We start from the raw sequence: 22,713 nt of genomic DNA, 5'->3' as shown, positions 1-22,713 counted from the left end.
CATATGACTGTACACATGGGATGCAAAAGCATCACATGGGATGCTTTGTGAATTGAGCTTTTTTGATGTTTGGTTGGTTAGGGTTAAATTACTCATATAGGAGGAATGCCCCAGGTGCTTTTTGGTGAAGGGAAAGGAAAGATTAAGGAAGAAAGAAAGAAGAAGCAAAAAACTTTTTTACTCAGGAGCGGTTTTAAACCACTGGCCCCTCGGGTGCCAGACACGTGCATGGGGATTGGAAATACCTTTACACAGGGGTCTACCTTGATCCATCCCCATCAAAAAATATCTGATCCCTTCAATCACATTCTGTGCCCACAAGGCATACTGCAATAGTGTAGTTAACCCAATGCAGTACAACTGTTATTCATCAAAGCAAACCCTTTCATTTTGTTAGCTGCGTTACCCCACAGCTGCTGATAACAAAATAATTGTCTGCTGTAGTTATGCAGGCAAAGGCGTTACCCCACAGCTGCTGATAACAAAATAATTTGCTGCTGTAGTTATGCAGGCAAAGGTGTTACCCCACAGCTGCTGATAACAAAATAATTGTCTGCTGTAGTTATGCAGGCAAAGGTGAAATACAGACAGCAAATGAATTAAGGTACCAGTTATGTTCACCCCTGTATAGCCTAAATAAAGACAGATGTGTCATATTGAACCAGCAGCCAATAGCTGCATCTTTTAGCTCCGATTTGAGACCTCATTCTTTGAAATCGGTCAATAAATAATACAAAATCCCAAGAAAAGTACAAATTCAAAAGTTGCAGATTGCTCCATTGGATGCCCTACTAATTTGAGCAGAAAAAAGTTGTTAAGCAAGAGAACTAGCACCGTGCTTTCCATTGATCAGAACATTAATATACAACTTTTGATTTTGTTCCTTCCTTGGGTATCTGTTTCTTTAAATCTTAACCGATTAAAAAAATTGAGGTCTTAAATCAGAGCTTACAGGTATCGACAGCTGGTTTTGAGTTTGACATTTTTTGCTTTGTTTAGGATTTAGAGGAGTGAACATAATGGGTCCCTTACTTCAATTGTAATGCTGTGCTGCATGTTGGTTGGTTTACCAAGAGATTTTCTGTACATGCTATATTTTGTCTAATTGCACCAATTAATAATGATCTGATCATAGACTGTTTAATCATAATATCTCATATCTATTTCATAAAGCATATTTAAACGCAGCGCTGCCATGTTGTGCATTTGGGCAAGACGCTTTACCAATACGTGCCCCTCTCTACCCAGAGGTGAAATTGGGAGTGGGGCTGTTATAAATATTGTCCACTAAGTGCCGCCCAAAGGTATGAGCAAGCCCATTTTTGGCCATTTTCATTTGCCCCAACTTCACCCCTTTGCCTACCCTCTGAAAAAGAGCTGGTTATGCCACTGCCTTCGATAGAGGCTTGATCTGTTCTCCTGCCTATCCCACATTTATACCTGCTGTTGGTAGACTTTCCTTCATCTCTCTAGATCGAGTCTATGACCCACTGCTAGAGAAATTGACTGAGAAAGAGACTATGAGCAGCAAGTTCCATGGGGAAAGCAGTGGAGCAGATGGCTTCATATGATCAAGCCTCCATCAAAGGTGGTGAAAGCTTAAATATGCAAGTACAATTTGGATTTGGCAAGCGTAATCTTCTCAAATAATTTTTACTACAAACCTATAAAATGCACCAGTTACATGGAAAAAAAAGCTTGTGCATCCACCCAAGACTTAGGTTAAAGTCAAACAGACCTCTGAAAGTCTGATGACACATAATTTTCCCACACTTCACTGAAAATATATTAGTAGTACAACACACATGAAAATTAGAAGCAAACAAATAATGGTAAGAAAAAATGGAGTACTTTCAAACAAAAGCTAGAATCTCCATGACTCTGGAAAGAAAGATAATGTTGGTTAGTCCAATCAAACAGCTTTACTACATTTGTATATGTGTATAATATATGCCACACACCCGCCACCATTGGTCAAACAAATATGATGAAATGCAAGACAAGTCTGGAGAAGAAAAGTATAAGATATGAATTGGTGGAGACCATCATGAGATGCACATTGGTATTGCTGATACAAATACCACAAACTTTATATGGGGGGGGTCAAATTAACATCTTCCTTGAAATATCATTTCATTTACCCCCCTCACTATTTTTAGGCTATAGGTGTTTCTTTATTACGTCTCTGTGTAGTAATGGTCTAATTTAAAAAGACTTCTTCAGAATCAATTACAGTGAAGTCAGAATGAAGGGTTATTATACCAATATTCAGCATGGACTACTTTATAGACCTCAAAATATGCTGCTTGTTCATGTTCCAACAACAACCGCAAACATTAAAATGTGCGAATATATTCCTTTTGTGTATAAGTCAATGTAAGCTTAGAATCACAAAATTTAAAAACAACTGAATCAGTTGTATGACTAGAAATTTGCCTATACTTGAGAATTATGATATGTAGCACTGCACTAGGCCTGCAGGGGTCAAAAACTGAAAAGTGCTTTGATTTTAATGGAACTGGTCTCAAATTGTTCGCATGCAGAAGTTAAGTCTGAAAAAGGAATCCCAAAAACGAAACTGGATTTAGGAATACAAAATTAAATTTGGTCTATATATGATGAAATATGCTTTAACATCTTTAAATGTGGATGGGGAACATAATTTTTTTTAGCAGTGTTTGCACTCAAATATCAAGCAAATAAAGCTGACACACAAGAGGGATTGTATAAGATCCCAACACTTGATATAAGGGGTGTCATTTTCACCCCATCATCCCATGCGCACAATTTTTCTCAGAAGGGGGGAAATGCCCCAAACTTTCATTTTGATATATATATATATTATTGGCCTTAACTCAAGAACTGCCAGAACTATGGAAATACAAACTTGATTATTGGCTTTCTTGACTCATTTCGGACAAGACCAATGAATTAATAGTAAGAAGTACACTGCAGTTTTTTAGTCAAATGGCTATAACAGGAAAAATCTAGTTCCTGCAATTCCACTCGCCATAATATAACAATTTTAATCACAATTGCAGGCACTAAAAAGCAATTTATATCAAAATTGCATAACAATAAAAGAGAAGCTAAAGCAGAAATTGACATCAATCATGGCTAGGGCATATAGCCATCATGAAGCAAGTTAACAGTGTTATTTTTCAAATTTGTTAGTGGCAGCTCAGCAAATGACAATGTGCACCTCAAGTGTCCAGGAAAATCACTCTTCCTAGGTGTGTTAGATGTATGCGTTTATTAAACAGCAGCAGCAGTGCTTCAGTGTATTACACCTGTGACTGAAAATCAGTATCATTTGTGTCAAAATTGCAATTTGAGCACAAATTTGTTTGTAAAGTTGACTCAACACAAGTAAATATATACCAATATTTGGAAGCTTAAGTTTTAATAACAATTTATCCTATTAAAAAGAGGAAAAAATGTTCAAAGATTCAAAAACTTATCATGTGATTTCACGTTTCATTGATTTTGCTACTCTAATAGTTCGATTACAGATATGATTGACAAAAATGCTGATGTTGTACTAAGCTTAAAATTTTGATCAGGTAACCATAGAATTGTCAAAGATGATAATACTACCAATGTGATACTACATCTCACTAAAAATATGTTGGGATACATATCTGCACTCACATTCCATGCTTTTTGTAGCTCTAATGTAGGAGAGTGTTGAGTGCAAAATCAAGTCACAATGTTTTCAATAATAAAGTGCTACCTTGTTGCAACATCATCCAAGTGGCAAAATGGGCTATACCAGTTGAAATTTACACTCCCACTGTGGAAGATTTTGAAAATATCTTCCACAGGGTGAGTAGGTTTTTCAAATGTAATTGGCCAGGGTTAATCATTTTGAAAAACATACTCCCTCTGTATTTTGCCTTTTCCTATATCTTCCACAACTGGAGTGAGTATTTCCTATATCTTCCAAAACTGAAGCATTTCAAATGGAAGTTACCCATTTGTCTATTCTATTCAAAACTGATACTCCCTCTGTGGAAGACATTAGCAAAATCTTCCACAGGGGTAGTGTGGATTTTAAATGGAACAGCCCAATTCATGTCCGATAAAAAGCATTGTCCTATGATTTGAAAGTCCTCTACATAGTAACTATGACTGAAAGGTGGTTGGTATATATCAGCATGACAAAAGCAATGTGAATCTTTGCCTACAAGTGATCATGTAACTGGATTAACTACCATAGATATAGGTTAAAACAATTTTTGAATATATCGCACTGCACTATTACATTCACGCGGTATCTCATCATTGAACCACAGATGTCAAAGAACAGGGATAAAGACCTGTATCGTAATTCTATAGAACATTCATACAATGCTGATCACTGCCACACCTGTAAGATTAGTATCTTTGAAAAGAGCAGTATTGCTTTCAATCTGTGATTGCAGACATACACAGGTGATGAGTGCAACCTGCTTTTGTGCAGGGCGATATATTCAAAAATAGTTTTAACCTATTGCTACGGTAGTTAATCCTCTTACATCATCACTTCTACCAGTTGCGAATTAGCACAGAAAATGTATCTGACACTATCATCTAAATTTTGAGGACTAGAATCTCTTATTCATAACATCCAATAGCATTTTATATATACTTGTGTCATGTCACACAATTCAAACAAAATTCAAAATTGTCCTTTTTCCACCTCTCACATACATCTAATTCACATGATTGCTTTGAGAAGTACGAGAATTGCGTTGGTGTCTCGAACCAGCTGCAGAGCGCATGAGTACACATGCCTAATGTTCCCGTCCTTGAAGTACTTCTTTAGCGATTCGCTGAACAATTTGGAAGAAGTAAAGAAAGCGGACTTTCTTTTGTGAAAAGGCTGAAACAAGAAATGCATGTATACAATAAATAGGATGTTAAAGTGACTGGTACAAGGCTGTAGTGTATATATTTAAGAAAAGAAAACTCTAAATTTAGACTGTCGTGAAGAAGAAAGGTAAGAAATCATACGCATTATATAACATACAAGCAAGTATTTACTGGGACATATACACTGATCATAGATGGATAGGAACCACACACAATAATACCATCTTTTCCGCAGCCTCTATTTACATACGCACTTACAGTGAGAACCAATAAATTATGCTAATTCCCCTTCTCTTCGTTCATGGAAGAGATCACATCACTAAATCGGGTCCAACACCAGGTACATTAAAATGGAAAAAAAGTTTGAAATGAAGGCTGATAAGCCAATTTTTTGGTGATAATTGTGCTCTGTGGATGTTTTTCTAATCATCTGAGCATAAAAAGATGAAAAATACTAAAATTCTGAAATTTTATGACAGTTTTTGGTTCCATGGACCAACTGACGCACAACATAGAGGCGCTTGAGCTATAGAGTTTTGCATGGTTTACATCATGTTCGATGCACCACTGCGAAAAATCGAGCCGCTCAACTACCAAAAAATGCTGGTTCTAGGGTATATCATAAACTTTTGGAAAAATGGTGTTTTGAATGAACGATGACGTTATAACCATGAGAAAATAGTCCCAAACAGAAATGTTTGGTAGACTCATAACCGTGCGGTCTTACCTTTCCGATGTTGATTAAGATACTTCTTGCATCGATCCCGAGATGCGGAAAAACCAATAGTCATTTTGTCCCACATAAATGAATAAATAACAACCCCCCGATCCCGAGTGGACTCCACCCATTCGGTGACGCCACACACGATAATCATCCCTTATCCGACTTGGGCAGCCCCTACTCGGCCGGGTCCGGGATAATCAACATCGAAAGGTAAGACCGCGACCGTTATGAGTCTACCAAACATTTCTGTTTGGGACTAGACTCAGTACACCGGTCGGTCTTACCGTTTCCGATGTTGATTAAGATACTTCTTGCATCAACATCTGAAAGATCGATCTAGCAAGTAACCGACGGATGGAGGTACAAGATTGGCCAGCATCTGATAAGGATCGGGAGTGGGTAGCATGGTTGCTCGAGGTCAAAATATTTCCCCCTCTACGGCCGGGAAACATAAAGACCACGTGAACAGACAAAAACCTCTGAACTTAAAAAGTGCAGTGGTTAAGAATAGAAACACTGGTTCTTACCATGTTGGAATTCTGACTGTCTGATATACACCTGGTACCCAACCACCATATTATCGCCCAAGGACTGCCCTGGTGAACTTGTCGCCCGCTCTCTGGCTTACGTTTTTATAGTAAACTGCCAAGAAAGACGATGGGTTCTTCCAGGACACAGCCTGACAAATCTCATCAATGGGGACCCCCCTATGGTAGGCCCACGATGAAGAGATTGATCTAGTTGAGTGAGCCTTGGGGCGATCATCTGTTGTCGCCCCCGAGTCCACCAACACCTGGACCAGCCACCGTGCTAGAGTCTGCTTAGCAGCTGGACCGTGGGGTTCCGCGTGGGTGATAAATATGCGGTCATGAGCCCCTCTTAAGGTTTGTGTTCGGCAAAGGTAGTGCTGTAGCGCCCTCACCGGGCACCACAACCTGTCTTCGGCTATTGACAAACCTTGCCCAATTCTGGGCAGGAAGAGGGGTGAGTGTCGGAATGTACTTCGCTTCGCTTTTTTGCAAGAAAATCCGGCGTAGAAACAGCGCCGCCCGTTGTTTGTAAACACGAAGCCGACTTCGAGACCGCGGCAGCTCTGAGCACCGCCGTCTCCGGCCAACGCCAGAAGAAAGGCCGTCTTAAGAGTGACGTATTTAAGGGTCGCTTTTGACAGGGGCTCAAAAGGGGGACCCTTAATATACTCCAAGACTGTGTTGAGGTCCCATGGGGACCACCTTCCTTCGGGCGGGCGCCGTTGAACATACCGTCGAGAAGAAGACTTAGGGACCCATCTGAATTGATAGTCGACCTGTCTTCAAATCCCCGATGAATCGAGAGAATGGCTGACTTATAGTTGGCTACTGTCGCCTGCTGAAGTCCTGACCTGAACTTTTCCGTCAGAAACTCTGCCACTAGAGGCACAGAGGCTCTAGTGGGAGATGTATCTCTGTCATCGCAAGCAGCTTCTGATGAAAAGCCTCCCTCCGCCGCACGTTCCCTGATAAGGGCCATGCAGCTAACTGCAGGTGCTCTAGTGGTAGACTTGGTACCTCTCCTCCGGGCATGCGGAGTAGATCTGGTAACTCGGGGAGTAGATCCACCATCGGGCGAAACCACAGGTGTTTCGGCCAGAACGGTGCTATCAGAATGACGTTGCAATCCTCCCTCCCGATCTTGGCTACTACCCTCGCGAGTAGTGAGATCGGGGGGAAAGCGTAAGCAGTCATCCCTCCCCAGTCTACGGACAGAGCGTCGACGGCGCATGCCTGCGGGTCCGCGACCCTCGAGCAGCAGTACACCGGCAGCTGATGATTTCGGCGAGATGCGAACAAATCTATCGAGGGGTGGTACCTCACCTCGGAGCTCGTCTGGGCGACCTGCGGAGCACGGGACCATTCTGTAGGTCCCGACACCTTCCTCGTGACAGATCGTCCGCGAGGATGTTGGTGACGCCCGCTCTGTGCATCGCTCTCAACGGAACCTGCCTGAACTTGCACCACCCTATCAGGCGTAAAGCGTGCAGGCATAACCGCGTGCGACCTGGTGCCCCCTTGTCTGTTGAGGTAGGCCACCACGGTTGTGTTGTCTGTTTGGACAACGATATGGGGTCCCACGATCACCTTCTCGAAGTGCTGGAGAGTTCTCTCCACTGCCCAAAGTTCGAGAAGGTTGATATGGCACTCCGTCTCCGTGGCCGACCATAGGCCCGAGACTGAGTCCCCGTGGATGTGGCCCCCCCAGCCTAGCTTTGACGTGTCGGTCGTCACTACATGACGCACCGCTGGTGCAGGGAACCTGACACCTTGAGTCAAATTGGGCTGATGGGTCCACCACCAGAGTTCCTCTCGCACGATCTCCGACTTCGGAACCGCGAGGGATATTGGGTGACGACTGGGCCTGTAAAAGGCTAGAAGGTGTAGTTGTATAGGCCTCATGTGAAAGCGGCAGTACGGCACGAGGTCTACCATACTGGCCCTAGAACCTTCATCCATGCCCCTGCGGGTGCCCCCTCTGACTCAGCCAAGAGTCGGGCACACCTCGCCATGTTCGCCACCCTCTCGGTGAGGGCGCCGCGATCCCCTCCTTGAGGTTGATCTGGGCCCCTAAGAATAGTGGTGTCTCATGTCGGGACCAAGTTGGATTTCTTGACGCTTGATCAGAAATCCCAGGTCTCAAGACCGCACGGACTACCAACTCTCACGAGACACTGTGTCTCTAGTGGGGTGCGTCCGTAAATGAACCAATCGCTCAGGTAGCAACACATGTTGACTCCCCTGCGCTTCAGGTACGCTGCCACCGCTCTGACCAGGAGTGTAAACACTCTGGGAGAGGTGGACAAGCCGAATGGCAGGCATCGAAACTGGTAATTTTGACCCTGTACCTTGAAGCGCAGAAACCTCTGATCTTGAGGTGCGATCGGAACGTGCAGATAGGCGTCCGAGAGATCCAGCGATGCCGCCCACATCCCCTTGATGGGGCAGGCTAGCACCGAAGCGAGTCTCCATCCTGAACCTCTTGGGCCTGATGAACTGGTTCAACGGCGTGAGGTTCAGGATGGGCCTCCAGTCGCCGGTCTTCTTTGGAGCCAGGAAGAATGTGCTCCAAAACCCCTTGGTGAAAGGGGGGTAGACCGGGACAATCGCTTGCTTCGTGAGAAGCTGAGTGACCTCTGACAGTAGTGCCCGACGCTGGGGGCCGTCTGGCTCATGGCACTACCGTGGACCTCTGAATTGTGCAGGCGCACGAGGGGGGCTGGTAAATTCCAGCCTGTAACCCCCACTGACCACTGACAATACCCAGGCGCCCGGAGAGATGGTATGCCATCTCTGGGCGTAATGCAATAAGCGGCCGCCCACTGGGGGAATCCCCAATGGGAAGTCCAAGGCCTGCCGGCATGGACTGTCGACCGCCGTGCCCTCAGGACTGATCTGGCTTGCCACCCTTAGAAGAACGGCTCTTCTTAGGGGGCTTACCATACGATCCTGCGCTACCCTTGCGCTTCCCAGACTTCTTGGGTGGCGCTGGAGTAGCCTCGGGCTTGGGTACAGACGGTGGTGCACGTCCTGCTGAAGCTGGAGCCGACGCTGAAGAACGCTTAGAAGACTTTTTAGTCTTCTTGTGCTTCTTCTTCGTCTTGCTGCCCTTTCCCTTGGTTAGGGCAGCCTCCGACTTCTTCAGAGTGCTCTCATTGGCGGCCTTCTTTGCACGGTCCTCCACCGTGGCACAGAAGGCCTGCCCAAAGAGAAGGCCCTGCCCCTCCCAGTCTGACTTCTTCATCGCCTCAGCGAAGTCCGAGCCATACGTTGACTGGAGGGACAGGCAAGCATTCTCCCGACGACGAAATGACATCCTATGGGCTAGGCCCATGGAACTTTCGTTGAGGTTAGCCGTTAGCACCGCTAACAGGTTAACCTCGCGGAAAAGCTCCGACGTTGCCCCGTGGTCGTTCGCTACCTTCCTGCCGAGATGCTCGGCAAGCGTGGAAGCGACACTAGAGACTCTGATAAGCGAGCGGACTCGCTTATCGATGAGCTTTAGTTCCTCCTCCCACTGGGGGGAGAACGACCCGTGCGCTTTAGCCGATAGCGGCAAGCGCTTAGCAACGCCTGATCCATTTCTGGGACCCTGAGGTAGGTATCGTAGTCCTCCTGCGACATCGCCAAGAGTGGAAGCGCAGCAAGCACGCGGCGTCCGAAGCTCCAGCGAGCCTGACAGCCCTACTGAAACCTACCCCTGAGATCCGCCGAATGCAAGTGCGGGCGACCCCTGCGTGGACGCGCTAGCTGGGCATCCTACTGAAAAGATGCCCTGGTCCTCCTTAACAGACTCCTCCTGAGAGAAAGCCAGGCCCAAACCTTGGGCCACACGGCTCATCACCTCAGCGGTGTCTGTAGGCAGAGCATTGCTAGGGAGTTCCTCACAGGGAAGCGGGGGAAGGATACCTGAAGCTACCTCTGCAACCTCATCAGATTGCGAGTCGCTACTGGTTTCAACTTCCGACTCCTTTCCCTCGCCTTCAGACTCCGACTCACTCTCTGATGAGGAAGAAGTCTGATGACGGGCATCTGAAGGTGGGCCAGAAGGTGTTGCCACCGTGTGGCTAGCCAACTGTCCACCAGCAGAAGAGGGAGTACTCCCGCTAGACCCCGAGGTGCTGGCTATAGCACCCCTGGGTCCGCACGCTCTCGCGGCTGTCGCCCTAGCCATAGCAGCTTGCGGCCTACCCTGAGCTGTATCAGGGTTAGCCACTCGCCGCCCGGCCTGGGTAACAGGAGGTGGTACTGCTTGCCCAGTGCTAGGCGGTACTTGCCACGGCGCTAGACCGTGGAAGAAACCACCCTGCGGCGGGTACCACGGGGCATACCCTGTCGGTAGCTGACCCTGCAAGGATCCGCCACCAGGGAAACCCCATGGAACGGCAGTACCAGCACCGCCTCCCCCCCTGTTGCCACAGAGACTGCGGAAACCAGGGTGAGTACTGCGGTACCTGTGTGGTCCCAGCGTAGGTGCCCGCGAGGGCTCCCGGCTGTGTACCACTGTACCCATGCCTCATGGCGTTCCCCGCAAGAGGATCAAGCCGTGTGTATGGGTACCCCGCTATACCGGCTGTCCCTTGGCTAGAAGGAGCTTGCCGAGTACCACGGGTAGCTGAGCGTGCATACCCCCGATCAATCACCTTGCTACCTGAATAGGCAGTATCAATCAATGGAGCCATGCTCTGATGATTAGATAGTGATCGATCATAAGAGGATAATTGACCCATTGACTGTAATGGATCACGCACGCTCTGCTGGCTCTCAAGGATATAAGTGGGTTGTTGATCAGCTAGGCTGTTCAAGCTACCTACTTCAACCTCTAGAGCCTCGCCCAAGGTCGCTGTGTGTGGCGGACCACTCACGGCAGCTATGGGCGCGTGCATAGTGGCTACCACTGAAGTCGAGCCGTAGCCCGTCTCGGTAGCTGCCACTGTATGCACTTGGGTCGCTGTCCCGTGAGAGACTGCGAGCCCAACCCCGGTATCGCCGCTAGCCAGTCCCGGAGGACAGCCGGCAGCAATTCCAGGGCCCAGGGTATCACTTGGCGGTCCCGCCATGGAACGCTGCCTTATGACAACCCCAGTTGGTTCTGCTAAGACTACACCCGTGGCGTTAGCCGCAGTTTCGTCTCTGCTGAACCCATGCACGCTCTCATTCGACCCTTGTGGGGAACGAAGGCGTGCTGCGTGTCGTGAATCAACCCAGGCAAGCCCGGGTTCCACTGGCACGCCATGCGTTACAGATCAGCCCGGCGAGCCCGGAGTTCCGCTTGCACGCTGTCCATCGCTAGCTACTTCCACGGGTGCTAGACCTGTTCGTTCGCCTGCAATGGACGGGTGTCCACCTGCAATCAACTCGCTAGAGTAATCGCTGGTAGACTGGTACTCGCCTGTTAAGGCTTGTACCGCCCTGCTGCCTGCTACTTGCTTAGACGGTTTGTCAATGCTTTCGCTGGCTGCTAGGCCTTTGGGCTCGCTAGCAGTCCCCGGAGGGTCCGCCTGCTTGTTCGGGACCGGAGCCCCAAAGGTAACCTTAACGTGGCCCTTAGAGGCAGCCACACTAGAACTTACCGAGTCAAGCTTACCTGTAGCCTTCTGCTTTTTGGTCTTCGATTTCTGTCGATGTCGAAGTCCCAAGCACGTGCTACTCTCTAGGTCGTCAAACTGTACTTCGGATAAACCTATGCAAAAGGACGAACATTTGTTATACCTAGAACAATCCCTGTGGGTGTAGCAGAGTGGGTGTGGGTCCCACTCTTCCACAAGGGAGGGGCAAGATTGACAAGGCCTGGACATATTGAGGAAACCGGGAGCGAAACACTACCCCCGAACACAAGACTCAAGCCCTATAAGCAGACTCACGGACGGTGGTATGATAATATAAAAATATATATATAAAGGGAATGAAAACACTGAAATTCATTTTATAGATTTGTCAGGCTTATTTTGATAGCATGTGTGTTCCGTATACGAACGGAAACACTCATACAAGCTAAGTTTTTGGATCGCTTTTGTCACTTTTTCACTCAGAAAATGTCGTCAAAACTATCTCCCTAGCGTACTATACCGGTTGGTTTTTACCTCAGGTGTAAACAAACAACTGTATATCTCGTAATGGTTTGGTATTGATACTTAGTGCTGGAAAAATCTCGTCGCACGTCTGTCTCAAGCAAAAACCAAAGAGGATAAGGGGTGATTATCGTGTGTGACGTCACCGAATGGGTGAGTCCACTCGGGGGATCGGGTGTTTTTGTTATTTATTCATTTATGTGGGACAAAATGACTATTGGTTTTTTCCGCATCTCGGGATCGATGCAAGAAGTATCTTAATCAACATCGGAAACGGTAAGACCGACCGGTGTACTGAGTCTGGTGATTTCTTGGGTACCTTTTAACACATAAAAGAATAGGAACTTGATTTAGTGGTGTGATCCCTGAAAGTCAATACACACTGTTGTTGCTTTGAGGATCGCCGCCAGCTCAGAAGATTTCAAAAAAATTTGCTGCCATTTTTTGGTGCTATATATATAATAAATATAGATGAGGATTGCCTAATCAGAGTGATCCTCTATACATGCACCATAACCCGCAGTTGCAGTATTCTTGTTTGTCATCACTATTGCTTCAAATGCTTCAAATTCTGTCAAATTTCAGTGATTTTTCACAAAATTATGATGAATATTGTGATGGCATATTGATTACCAATGATTTGTGGATTAACAGGCATCCCAATTTTTGGTAGCATATATGGTGTAATAAAGGCAGTACAATTTGTAAATCTTGCTTTATTTATGCTAGAGTACATGTAGATAGATGCCAATGGAATGGGACAGCTGCTGGTTTACAACAAGTATGAATTTAAAATGATCAAACATATCTACTTATGCCATATGATCATTTCAAGAAATAATGCATGGGGCCAAACTTTTGATTACAAAAAAACTCTGCACATGCTTTTCAATATCATAGCAAACAAACATAAAGTTCACAGACAGACATTAAACAATCTGGTAACTGCTATGATACGTTCCAGCTATGGTGACACCTCGTGATGTCACGCTGGACAAATTCCATTCACTGTCAGAGGAGGTTTGTGTGTGTGAATGCAATGGAGCAAATAAATCTGCAATCAATACAGCACTGATTTGCAAAGAATTGAACAGAGCACCTGACTCGTCAAATCACTCTTAAAGTAACAGAGGTGTCAACAAAGCTGGAACATACCTTACATGCACACAATTTAGTTTTGAAAATAAGCCACAACAAAATGTCCTAATTTAACTCTTGATTGCAGATGACAAGCTAAAATAGGTTTTTAACAATTTAAAAAATGTAAGACTGGAAATTTTCATGACCATATTTGAAATCAGCATGAAAAATGCATTAAAATGAGTACAAACAAGCCTAGTATTGGTTCAGTGGTTCTTAAGATAGCTTGTGATATTTTGGAAAAATATCTCAAAACTTAGGACATTTTATGTTGAAGCATGGCCAGCACGCAGAGCAATAAGAAATGCATATCTTACCCGTTTGTGTTCTGGTCTCCTGAAAGCCTCATTGTTCTTGAAGACTACATTCACTGCTTCTAAAAGATCTTTAATAGCACTTGCTATATCTCTGCAATAGAGTAACATGTGGTAAGATTACATTAACCAATCATTAATCAATCAATTACTTAGGCAATGGATATTCTCTACTATTGAAAGTAACCATGTATAGCAGTAGCGGATTCAGACAGGGGCTCAATTGGCCCATGCTCCACTCTACTCATACATATGTACATTCTTTGTTTAAACAATGATAAGAATAATTGCAATAAGTGTAAAAATGGTTTACGAAATGGCTTCAATTGGGTCTTTATTTTTGACATTATTTCCAAATTTGAAGGGGACAGACAAAAAACTTTGATTGTGCCTTGCATAACACTAAGGTAAATCTACAATTGTGCTTTGTTAGGCATGGACACTGAAAGAGTATACTGCCAGCACTTTTGGGCAAAATCATGCAGCACTTTGTGTGTGCTATCGGCATAAATCATGTCAAAATAATCAGGTACACTATTTATATAGTTTCATATTTTATATACTTGTATTGTACACATTAGTTAATTATTATTCTTTTTTTTCCATAAAAATAGGATGCTAGAATCACAAAATACTCCTTTATCAAGGAATGAATGCTTACTATCACACTTACTTGATTGTTTGAAGGAATTGGGGTCTATCGTTAGCTTCATCTGGTAATCGGGCTAAAATCAGCTTCAATCTCCTTGCTTGTTCATTTAACTGTGGAACTCTGGCTCTCGCCAATGTTATTCTGTATTCTATTTGTGTCAAATTTTCAAAAAGATAGATGCTGGTTAGCTCTAAATGAAGTGATTTGTACATCAAAGGATTTCACTGGATATGTCCAAAATTGAAGTTTATATAAAGTTTAATAAATATCCCAGCAAAAACAATAATTCTCCAATCCTTTTTGGTATAATCTTTAAACAAATTTGGACACACAGAGTCACCTCTTGTCCTCAAAAGAGCATTGTCTCCTCAATTTTGATCAAAGTCCATGAACGCAATGTTTGTCCAAATTTTAAGGAGTACATGTATATGAAAAACTTAATTCAGTTTTTTTTTGTCCAAAAAATCCATTTGTAATAAAATTCCGGATCTAGAACTTTATTCCAAATATAGTTCAATAGCAGATAAGTCAACACTCACGACATGTCTCTTATTTTCAAAATATGGCAAGGTTTTCTCAATTTTGTTGAAATCTCTCCGAGCCCCTATAAGGATGTGCGATATCTGACATCATTACCAAACTCAAAATAATAAGATCTAGATATCAAATTCCTTCCTCTTCCCTAGGTTGAGGTCATTTCTCTATTTGACTCGCATGGAAAAAGGTTGTAAAATACAAAGAGATTAAAACAATGTTATTGTCTTTTACCATAGCTTAATTAACTGTACGACAAAAGAAAGTATCTTCTTCTTAGTAAACTGTGCTTCATTGAAGTAAGACATGCTTATTTTGCTCTGAGCTTATCTTGTTTGCTACTGAGTTCTATTTGAACTTGCCTTCAGTTTTTGACTTGAATTTGTTTTTAAACTACAGCATGTAGTTTTCGTTGTTTGCTTTTATATTTTGTTGTCTGTCCCTGAAGAAGAGCAGTTTATCTGCTCGAAACGTCGGTTGTTTTTTTGTCTGTTTGGTTTTGTTTGTCTGCTCCAGGTTACTTTTGTACTGTTTTGCTGACACTTCTGTGGGCTCTGAAATTGGCAATTTTTGGCCATCGAACTTTGTCTGTTTTGGTACCTGCATTGGTTGTTTGGTTTACAGAGTGTGCACAGTGATTTACATCATTGATCCTTGTTGTTTTTGCAGGTTTAGCACTTTTGTGAGCCTTGGAACTGGTAATTTTTGACTATCGAACTTTGCCTACTTCCTATGCCTACATTTGCTGGTTTTGCCCCCCCCCCCTGCATATTGTCTAGTCTATATTTTACATGTTTCCCCACATCAAGTTGGTGTACCTTGCTCGTTTTCTTTTCTATCTTCTTCTTATTATCTTTACAATATGATGGTCATTGTTGACCAAAGCTATGGCTAAATGAAGTCGCACATGAGCAAAGTAAATACTACTACATTACTTGACCAATCAGCCTACCTTCACTATCATATGCTGCTAATTTAAGTAGACTCTCTGTCAGATCCACACTCGGTGACTTATTCTTTAGGATACCATTGACAAAATCTTGTGAGAAACCTGGATTCTTCTGTTCTACCTTACTGAATGCTGCCCTCAATGTCTGTGCTGCAGAAAGGTCTGTGTGCTGAAGCTAATAATTAGAAAAAAACGTTTTGAAACATCACTTGGTAGGGTTGTGTGAATAGAAAATCTACATACACATACCTATATGTACAAAAATAAAACATTTTATACCAAAAGCCCACACACAAGTCTACCTCACACACATACACCTACAGGTAATAATTACCACCAAATAGGCATTCTGTCCTGGACTGTTGAACATGGAGACTGTATGCAATGTCACTCATCACAGCTAGAGTCATCCTCATTTACATAAAATTATGCCCTCCATTCTCTGCCATAGTGCACGTTGTTCAAGCCTGGGCTCATACATCTGTTCCGAATTATGATATGCCATAGGCTTTGTGTTGTAATCATTTTAATGACTGGTTCGTAACAAAGAAAGTATGAGCTAGTTGACCTAGCAACTGCCAACTGTCATATTCTAACGTGCACTATGACAGCGAATAAGGTACCATATAATTTGCATGATAATACAATAAAACAGGTGATACTGATAGGTATAATGGTTGTGGAATCAATCTAGAGACCCCTGTCATCTTAAGCTACCTTAGAACTGCCCTTCAACATGGCTGCCATATCAATTGTTATACCGTTCCGGTTGATATATTACATAGGGTCTATTAAAAGTGGAAATAAGGTCAGGGAAAATTTTATCAATATATCCAAAGCAATACTAGGGATTTTTTTACATTAATATCATATATGTTTGTGTGTACACTTACTTCATCTAGAATTGGGAACAAGATGATATGCAGAGGGAGAGAGACAACAGTGGATCCATCTTCACCATCCATTGTCATGCTTACGTGTTGCTTAGCAACCAGATGGCCTCTGGTATCTTATTTGGATTTGCTTATCACCTTTTGGATGTCAGATTCTCCTAAACCGGTATTAAAGTTGCCTCTATTCTGGTTGTGCTGATGCCTAGTATATAATAGAAAATAATATGATACGAATATAAATGCCTTGTTGTTAAAGTTTGTTTGGCTACCACACACGCTGCATTTCCTGTGTGTGCACAATCGATCGCGCTATCGTGTCATTCCACTAAACTTGCGCAGTGCACGCAGTACATTCATACTCTCATGATCGAGAAACTATTATTTTTGCTATAGTGGTGCATTGCGTAATGAGTGACTGGCACACGCTTATGTGAATTTATGCAAATGTGAGATGGGACTTTATTGATGCGCGCAGCAACAAAAGCCGAATAATTTCCGCCTTATATAAGCCGAACAAACTTTATGAATAACCATTTCAGTAATCACAGGTGGGCGCATTAGACCTGGCTCTAACAAGCTGAATTTATACTCGATCAATTGAGGTAAAAGCAAGTTGAGGAAATCTCATCTCCTGAGCGATTTCGCTCGACACATGAATGCATTAATCATTTCCTCAACTGGATCTACTATTTTGCTGATTAATTTACCTTTCTTGATCATTGTTGATAAAATGCTGGAAGCTTTGGTTTGTGATGACTTGGGATGTTATCTACTCGCCAATGGCTTGACTTTTGAAAACCAACACGGCTTTTCTCCTGAAAAATCATGTGCGTTGTGTAAGGCAACAACTGAATGGCTTGAAATCCTTGTTCAAACCCAATTCAATGGCTAAATTGTCATTGAATCACGTCATCATCACATCACCCCCTCATTCGCTGGTTGAGCTGCGTAGCATCCTGTATCTAGTTCTTTTTACGCAATAATCCGACAGAGCAGACGGACACCGCTGAAGTAATTTGCTGAATAGTGATACATTAACACCCTGCCCCTGCCCCAATAATCCCAAGATATTGTCTGAAAATGATTCCTGGAGGATGTATCATAAGGCCACCTTAATTACCGTAACCACTCTGGTATAAGCCCACCCCCCTAGATGGCAGATTTCACTTTAAAAATGGGGGTGGGCTTATAACCGGGGAAGGGCCAGTGCTCTAATTTAAAAATAAGAACAATCACCCCATTTTTATATGCCCAATGTACCAGTAATTTCTATCTTTTATGTCAATTTCTTAAAATTATATGTGTGGAATGTTAATTATCAACTGATATTTTTTTATATTTGTTCTTAAATATGAGAGCAAAGCATTAATTTGGTTTAAGAGCTTGGCCAAAATTAAGTACTGGGCTTATACATGTACCTGAGTGCACCCTTGTTCCCAGAATGTTTTGAAAAATAGGGGGTGGGCTTATAGCCGAAGGTGGGCTTATACCCAGGTGGTTACAGTAAATAGTTACATGTAGTCTTAAAGCTCCTGAAAACCTACTGTGGAATGCATTTTTTCCCCCTTTTTTTAATTGTCCATGCATAGGATGTTTTGTTGCCATCATTTCATTTTGCACCACATTTCCTTTCCTTTCCTTTCTTATACTTCCTAAAGCAGCTCATTTGAGCTAAACTGGAAGTCCTCTGGAACTTAGAGGAGGTGAATACAGATATCAGAACCGGGGATGGTCCCCCTTCTCTTTTCGAATAGCTCTGACACTTAACGTGCACAGGATTTGACTCTTCCTGTATACGGGACCACCAGCTTTACGTGACCGTTCATACACTACGTATATCTGCATGTGCTACGTAGTGTATGGGGGGCGAGAAGGAATTCTACAATTATATTCTATGTACTGGTTCGAAGCAGAGCCTGCTTCACACTCTCAGATATATCTGATACACTAACCTCACAGTAACTGAACATAAATGCAGGATTCCCGACCTTCTAGGAACATTTTGGGATAGGTTAATGAATTATCACCCAAGGCAAGCCAAACGCTCGAACCCACGCAGATCGTATTATCCCTGCCAACGGCTCAGCGCCTTAGACCGCTCGGCCATCTCGCCCTCATGGAACATTCAATTAACACTCATGTCAGGGACATTATTTGCTAGCTATTGTTTATTTTAAACACACCTTAATTGTCCAAAGTACAGCTTTTTTAGTTCTAGCTGTTTATACCTGCATGCAGAGCGAAGCCAGAGGGTTTGTACACATTTTACATGTACACTGTAGGAGACACCATTTCTGAGGGCAAAATTACATACAAATGGATTAAAAAATAAGGTTATTTTGAGAAAACAAGCCTAGATAACAACCTTGAAGAGTATATCTATTATACATGTAATTTTCTTCAAGGCTTGTTTTCTCAAAATTATACCATAAAATATGCAAATTAGGTACCTAAGCCCAGGCAATTTTAGCAGAATTAGCACCCCAAAGGACCATTTTTAACATAACTTTTTTGAAAAAATGCTTCCTTCATCCCAAAAAAGTGGTTTTAAATGTTCAGTTTCCTATACTTTTGTACATGAGAGACATTCTCAAAAGTATTTTTTTTGGCCTAATAACATGGCCTACATGGATATATATAATGCGCAATATAAAAATGATGTTAAATTTTCAAAAAATAATTTTGGCCAATTGTTATTCAATGTTGGAAATAAAGTTTTCTAACGTGAAACGGTAAGAAAACAAATTTGACCCCACGCTGAAGCAATTCCGTTCATACCGATCGGGTCTGTGTTTTCCGGTGTTGCCATAGCTGCGTGACAGCATCGTGTGTTGACCAATGAGAGTTGCCCTCTCGTCAGCGCTGGTCACCGTCGTGGTGATTTGTTTTAATTACATTATTGGTTTCCAGAATGGATATAGACAAACAATTTTTATTCCCACCCACCTCTCCCAATTAAAGGGGAGCCTATGTGTTTGTCAAAAATGTTAATGCAAGCACATAACTTTATATCAAGCAAATCATAAGTTGTTTTTAAAAAGGCAGGTGTCACCGTCGTGGTGATTTGTTTTAATTACATTATTGGTTTCCAGAATGGATATAGACAAACAATTTTTATTCCCACCCACCTCTCCCAATTAAAGGGGAGCCTATGTGTTTGTCAAAAATGTTAATGCAAGCACATAACTTTATATCAAGCAAATCATAAGTTGTTTTTAAAAAAGGCAGGTACTGCTTTCCTTACATAATTAAGGAAAACAAATTAAATAGTTGCATGATAATATAGCATCCTTTAGGCATGCTATTTGAGCACAAAAAATTATATGGGTAAAGAAAATTTTTATGGGATTTGGATTCTTCAGTCGGGTATTCACTGAAGAACAGAAATTGGGTTGAGTATTTTTACTTTTATCTTGGAAGCCCATGAGGATTTGTATTAATTTTCCCTGGATTTGCTTTTGGGATTCAGATTCCTCAGTAGTGTTACTGTGGAACAGAAATTGGGTTGAGCATTTTGCTTTCATCTTGGAATCTCAAATATCCTTGCTGATATAAAATAGCAAATAAATGATAAGCTCCCGACATGCGCGGTCAAAATTCATTATAATGCTATTTTTTATATTAGCAGCATAACATTTAACTGCAGCTTATTGCATTATTACAACAGATCTGTTTTCAAAAAATTCTACCATAGAAAGGAGTCCTCACAGAAGACAGACTTATCGATCAAGAGTTAAACATGTCATGTTTAATTACATATAATACTTAGAGGACAAGCTATATACATACGTATTAAACAAGGAGATGTTTGTTTTCTTTTATCTTGCATCTTCCACTTATATGCACCTGTATCTCTATATTTCATATTAATATCAGTCATTGTAGCTTCCAGGTAAACCTCGAGGCTTAACTCCAAGGAATGTGCCTTCGGAGCAATCGACTGTATGCACTAATTATATAATGAAAAGCTGATAGAGTGGAAAGTTTCGGCCATTATAAAAATCCCTTTGTCGGGTTATTTGTGGGCTCCACGCCTCAGTAATGCTAACTGTAGAATAGAAATTGGGTTGAGCAGCTTTGCTCTTATTCTGGAGTTCCCCTTTGAATTTGCGATTGGGATTCAGATTCTCCGGTCGGGTGTTTACTGGAGAACAGAAATTGGGCTGAGTATTTTTACTTTTATCTTGGAATCCCATCCTTTTGATTTTTCCCTTTTTGAACTTGCTTGATTTGGGATTCATGATTCCTCAGTTGGGTGTTTACTGTCGAACAGAAATTGGGTTGAGTATTTTACTTTTATCTTGGAATCCCATCCTTTCTGATTTCATTCCAGGGTTGTGTACAAACCCTTTGCTTGTAATGATATAATGGCTGAAATCTTTGTTTATGAAAATAAAATTATTGTCTATCCTTATGGCCAATAAGTATTGCCAAAAATTGCTGTTACCTTGTGTGTCATTGTCTCCGTTTGGGGTTAACTATAGAAATACTGCTACTGTACTAAATTGCCAATTTATGTTTACAAAGTTGGATAAAGTTGTACATTTTAATTACTTTTACTTCTACTGAACAGCTAGCAATATATACTAATTCAATGTGTTCCTGACTGTTCAATAAAAGCAAAAGTAATCAAAATGTACAACTTTATCCAACTTTGTAAAATAAAATTGGCTATTTTTTTTAAGTAGCAGTATTTCTATGGTTTCCGACCTTGAATAACAAGTAATTTACAGGGGTGTGAGTGACCTCTATTGAAATAAAAATTCCTTTAAAAAGGAAATGGGCGTACCAAAGAAAGTGCGCATGATGTAGGGTATTATAAATGTTTGACATAAGTATTGGAAATAACAGTGGGAATGAGTGAACTGGGATAAACAAGCAAGCACGTGTAGTATTTTACAATTTTTGAAAAGGTTTTTAAGTGTAATTAAAACACATTTTGTTATATATTGCAAACACACCCCTGTTTGTAAGTATCTGCACACAAGGACCCCATTTTGCATAGGCCTACTATATGAAAATGTGGATTGATAAAGATACCTTGAATCACGGTAGACCTACATGTATCTTACCAGCACCCGACAACATGCTATGCAATTGTGATTTGTATTGAACCCCCAACGTGGAGTTGTAAATGTATACAAACTATACATTATTTGCGCTGTCTTTGTTTAAGCGTGGATGCCTACGGTTGCAGGTGTGCCCACGCTTGCATAGGCTTAGGAACCGAGGAAGGACTTGTGGGGGCTTTAGCCCCTCAATAATTTTGGTCTAGGGGCTCAGGGCTACAAAAATTGTGACGAAAGTTTCATCTCATACTAAACGCCATTAAAGGCCAAAAGTGACAATATAATGAGTGCGTACTCGCTGCGGAACATTGTTCAAAAAAGAGGAAAAGCACCGAAATATGCTAAAAATGGGCTGAAAATGAAAGAAAAAGCTAAAATTTTGCTTCAAAGAAATTTCCAAAAAAGAGGATTTCAGCTTAAAAGAGGAGATTTCACACCCCTGAATTTAGGGCCTATAATTTGCTTTTTTGGCCAAAAATATTTTTTGAAAATTAAATTTTTTTTTTTATAGAAAAAACGGAAGATTGGCATCTCTGATTAAGCTCTAAAAATTCAAAGATGGCTGTAGCTGGCTGCTTGGCGCAGTTGGATAGCGCGTTATGTTTTTGTGCGAGAGGTACCTGGTTCAATACCCAGTAGCGGCATGTTTCTTTTTCTCTCCATTTTCAACCCAAACTTTTTACATTCATTAGAAATGTATATATTGCAAGAGGAAATAAATTTTGCATGCAGCATTGTCGTCAGGGCATTTCTGTTTTGCTTTCAATATCGGCTATATGACAGAAAACACAATAAACGGCAAGTCAAGGTTCTTTTTTAAAAGTGTTCCCAGACCAATGCAAACTATTTTAATGTGTTGATATACATGAATTCTTTCAATAAAAAGTGAAAAAAAGATAACTTTTTGCCAAGACCTGTTAATATGACACTTTTTTCAGAAATTGTGTGCAATGCATAGGAAACCAAAAACATTTTTTAATTTA

General features: G+C 42.1%; 1 protein-coding gene across 4 annotated transcripts in view; it reads right to left on the bottom strand.

Moving 5' to 3' along the window:
• The window catches only part of LOC140155417 (programmed cell death protein 10-like), a 41,075-nt gene that overhangs the window by 5,202 nt on the left and 13,160 nt on the right, over positions 1 to 22,713 (bottom strand). The window contains exons 2-7 of one of the 4 annotated variants that reach the window (XM_072178261.1): positions 18,845 to 18,955; positions 16,662 to 16,863; positions 15,772 to 15,943; positions 14,307 to 14,433; positions 13,637 to 13,727; positions 4,693 to 4,864 (exon numbers count right to left, since the gene is read on the bottom strand). In XM_072178261.1, the coding sequence (XP_072034362.1) occupies positions 4,700 to 4,864; positions 13,637 to 13,727; positions 14,307 to 14,433; positions 15,772 to 15,943; positions 16,662 to 16,739 (633 nt within the window). In that variant the 5' untranslated portion in view covers positions 16,740 to 16,863; positions 18,845 to 18,955 and the 3' untranslated portion in view covers positions 4,693 to 4,699. Of the gene's footprint in view, positions 1 to 4,692; positions 4,865 to 13,636; positions 13,728 to 14,306; positions 14,434 to 15,771; positions 15,944 to 16,661; positions 16,864 to 17,368; positions 17,544 to 18,844; positions 18,956 to 22,713 lie in introns of those variants that run through there. The other 3 variants (XM_072178262.1, XM_072178260.1, XM_072178263.1) reach the window with 3 other exon arrangements.

Source organism: Amphiura filiformis, chromosome 6 (genome assembly GCF_039555335.1).
Source record: "Amphiura filiformis chromosome 6, Afil_fr2py, whole genome shotgun sequence".
Taxonomy (NCBI): Eukaryota; Metazoa; Echinodermata; class Ophiuroidea; order Amphilepidida; family Amphiuridae; genus Amphiura; species Amphiura filiformis.
This window is presented reverse-complemented; position numbering and strand designations above follow the sequence as displayed.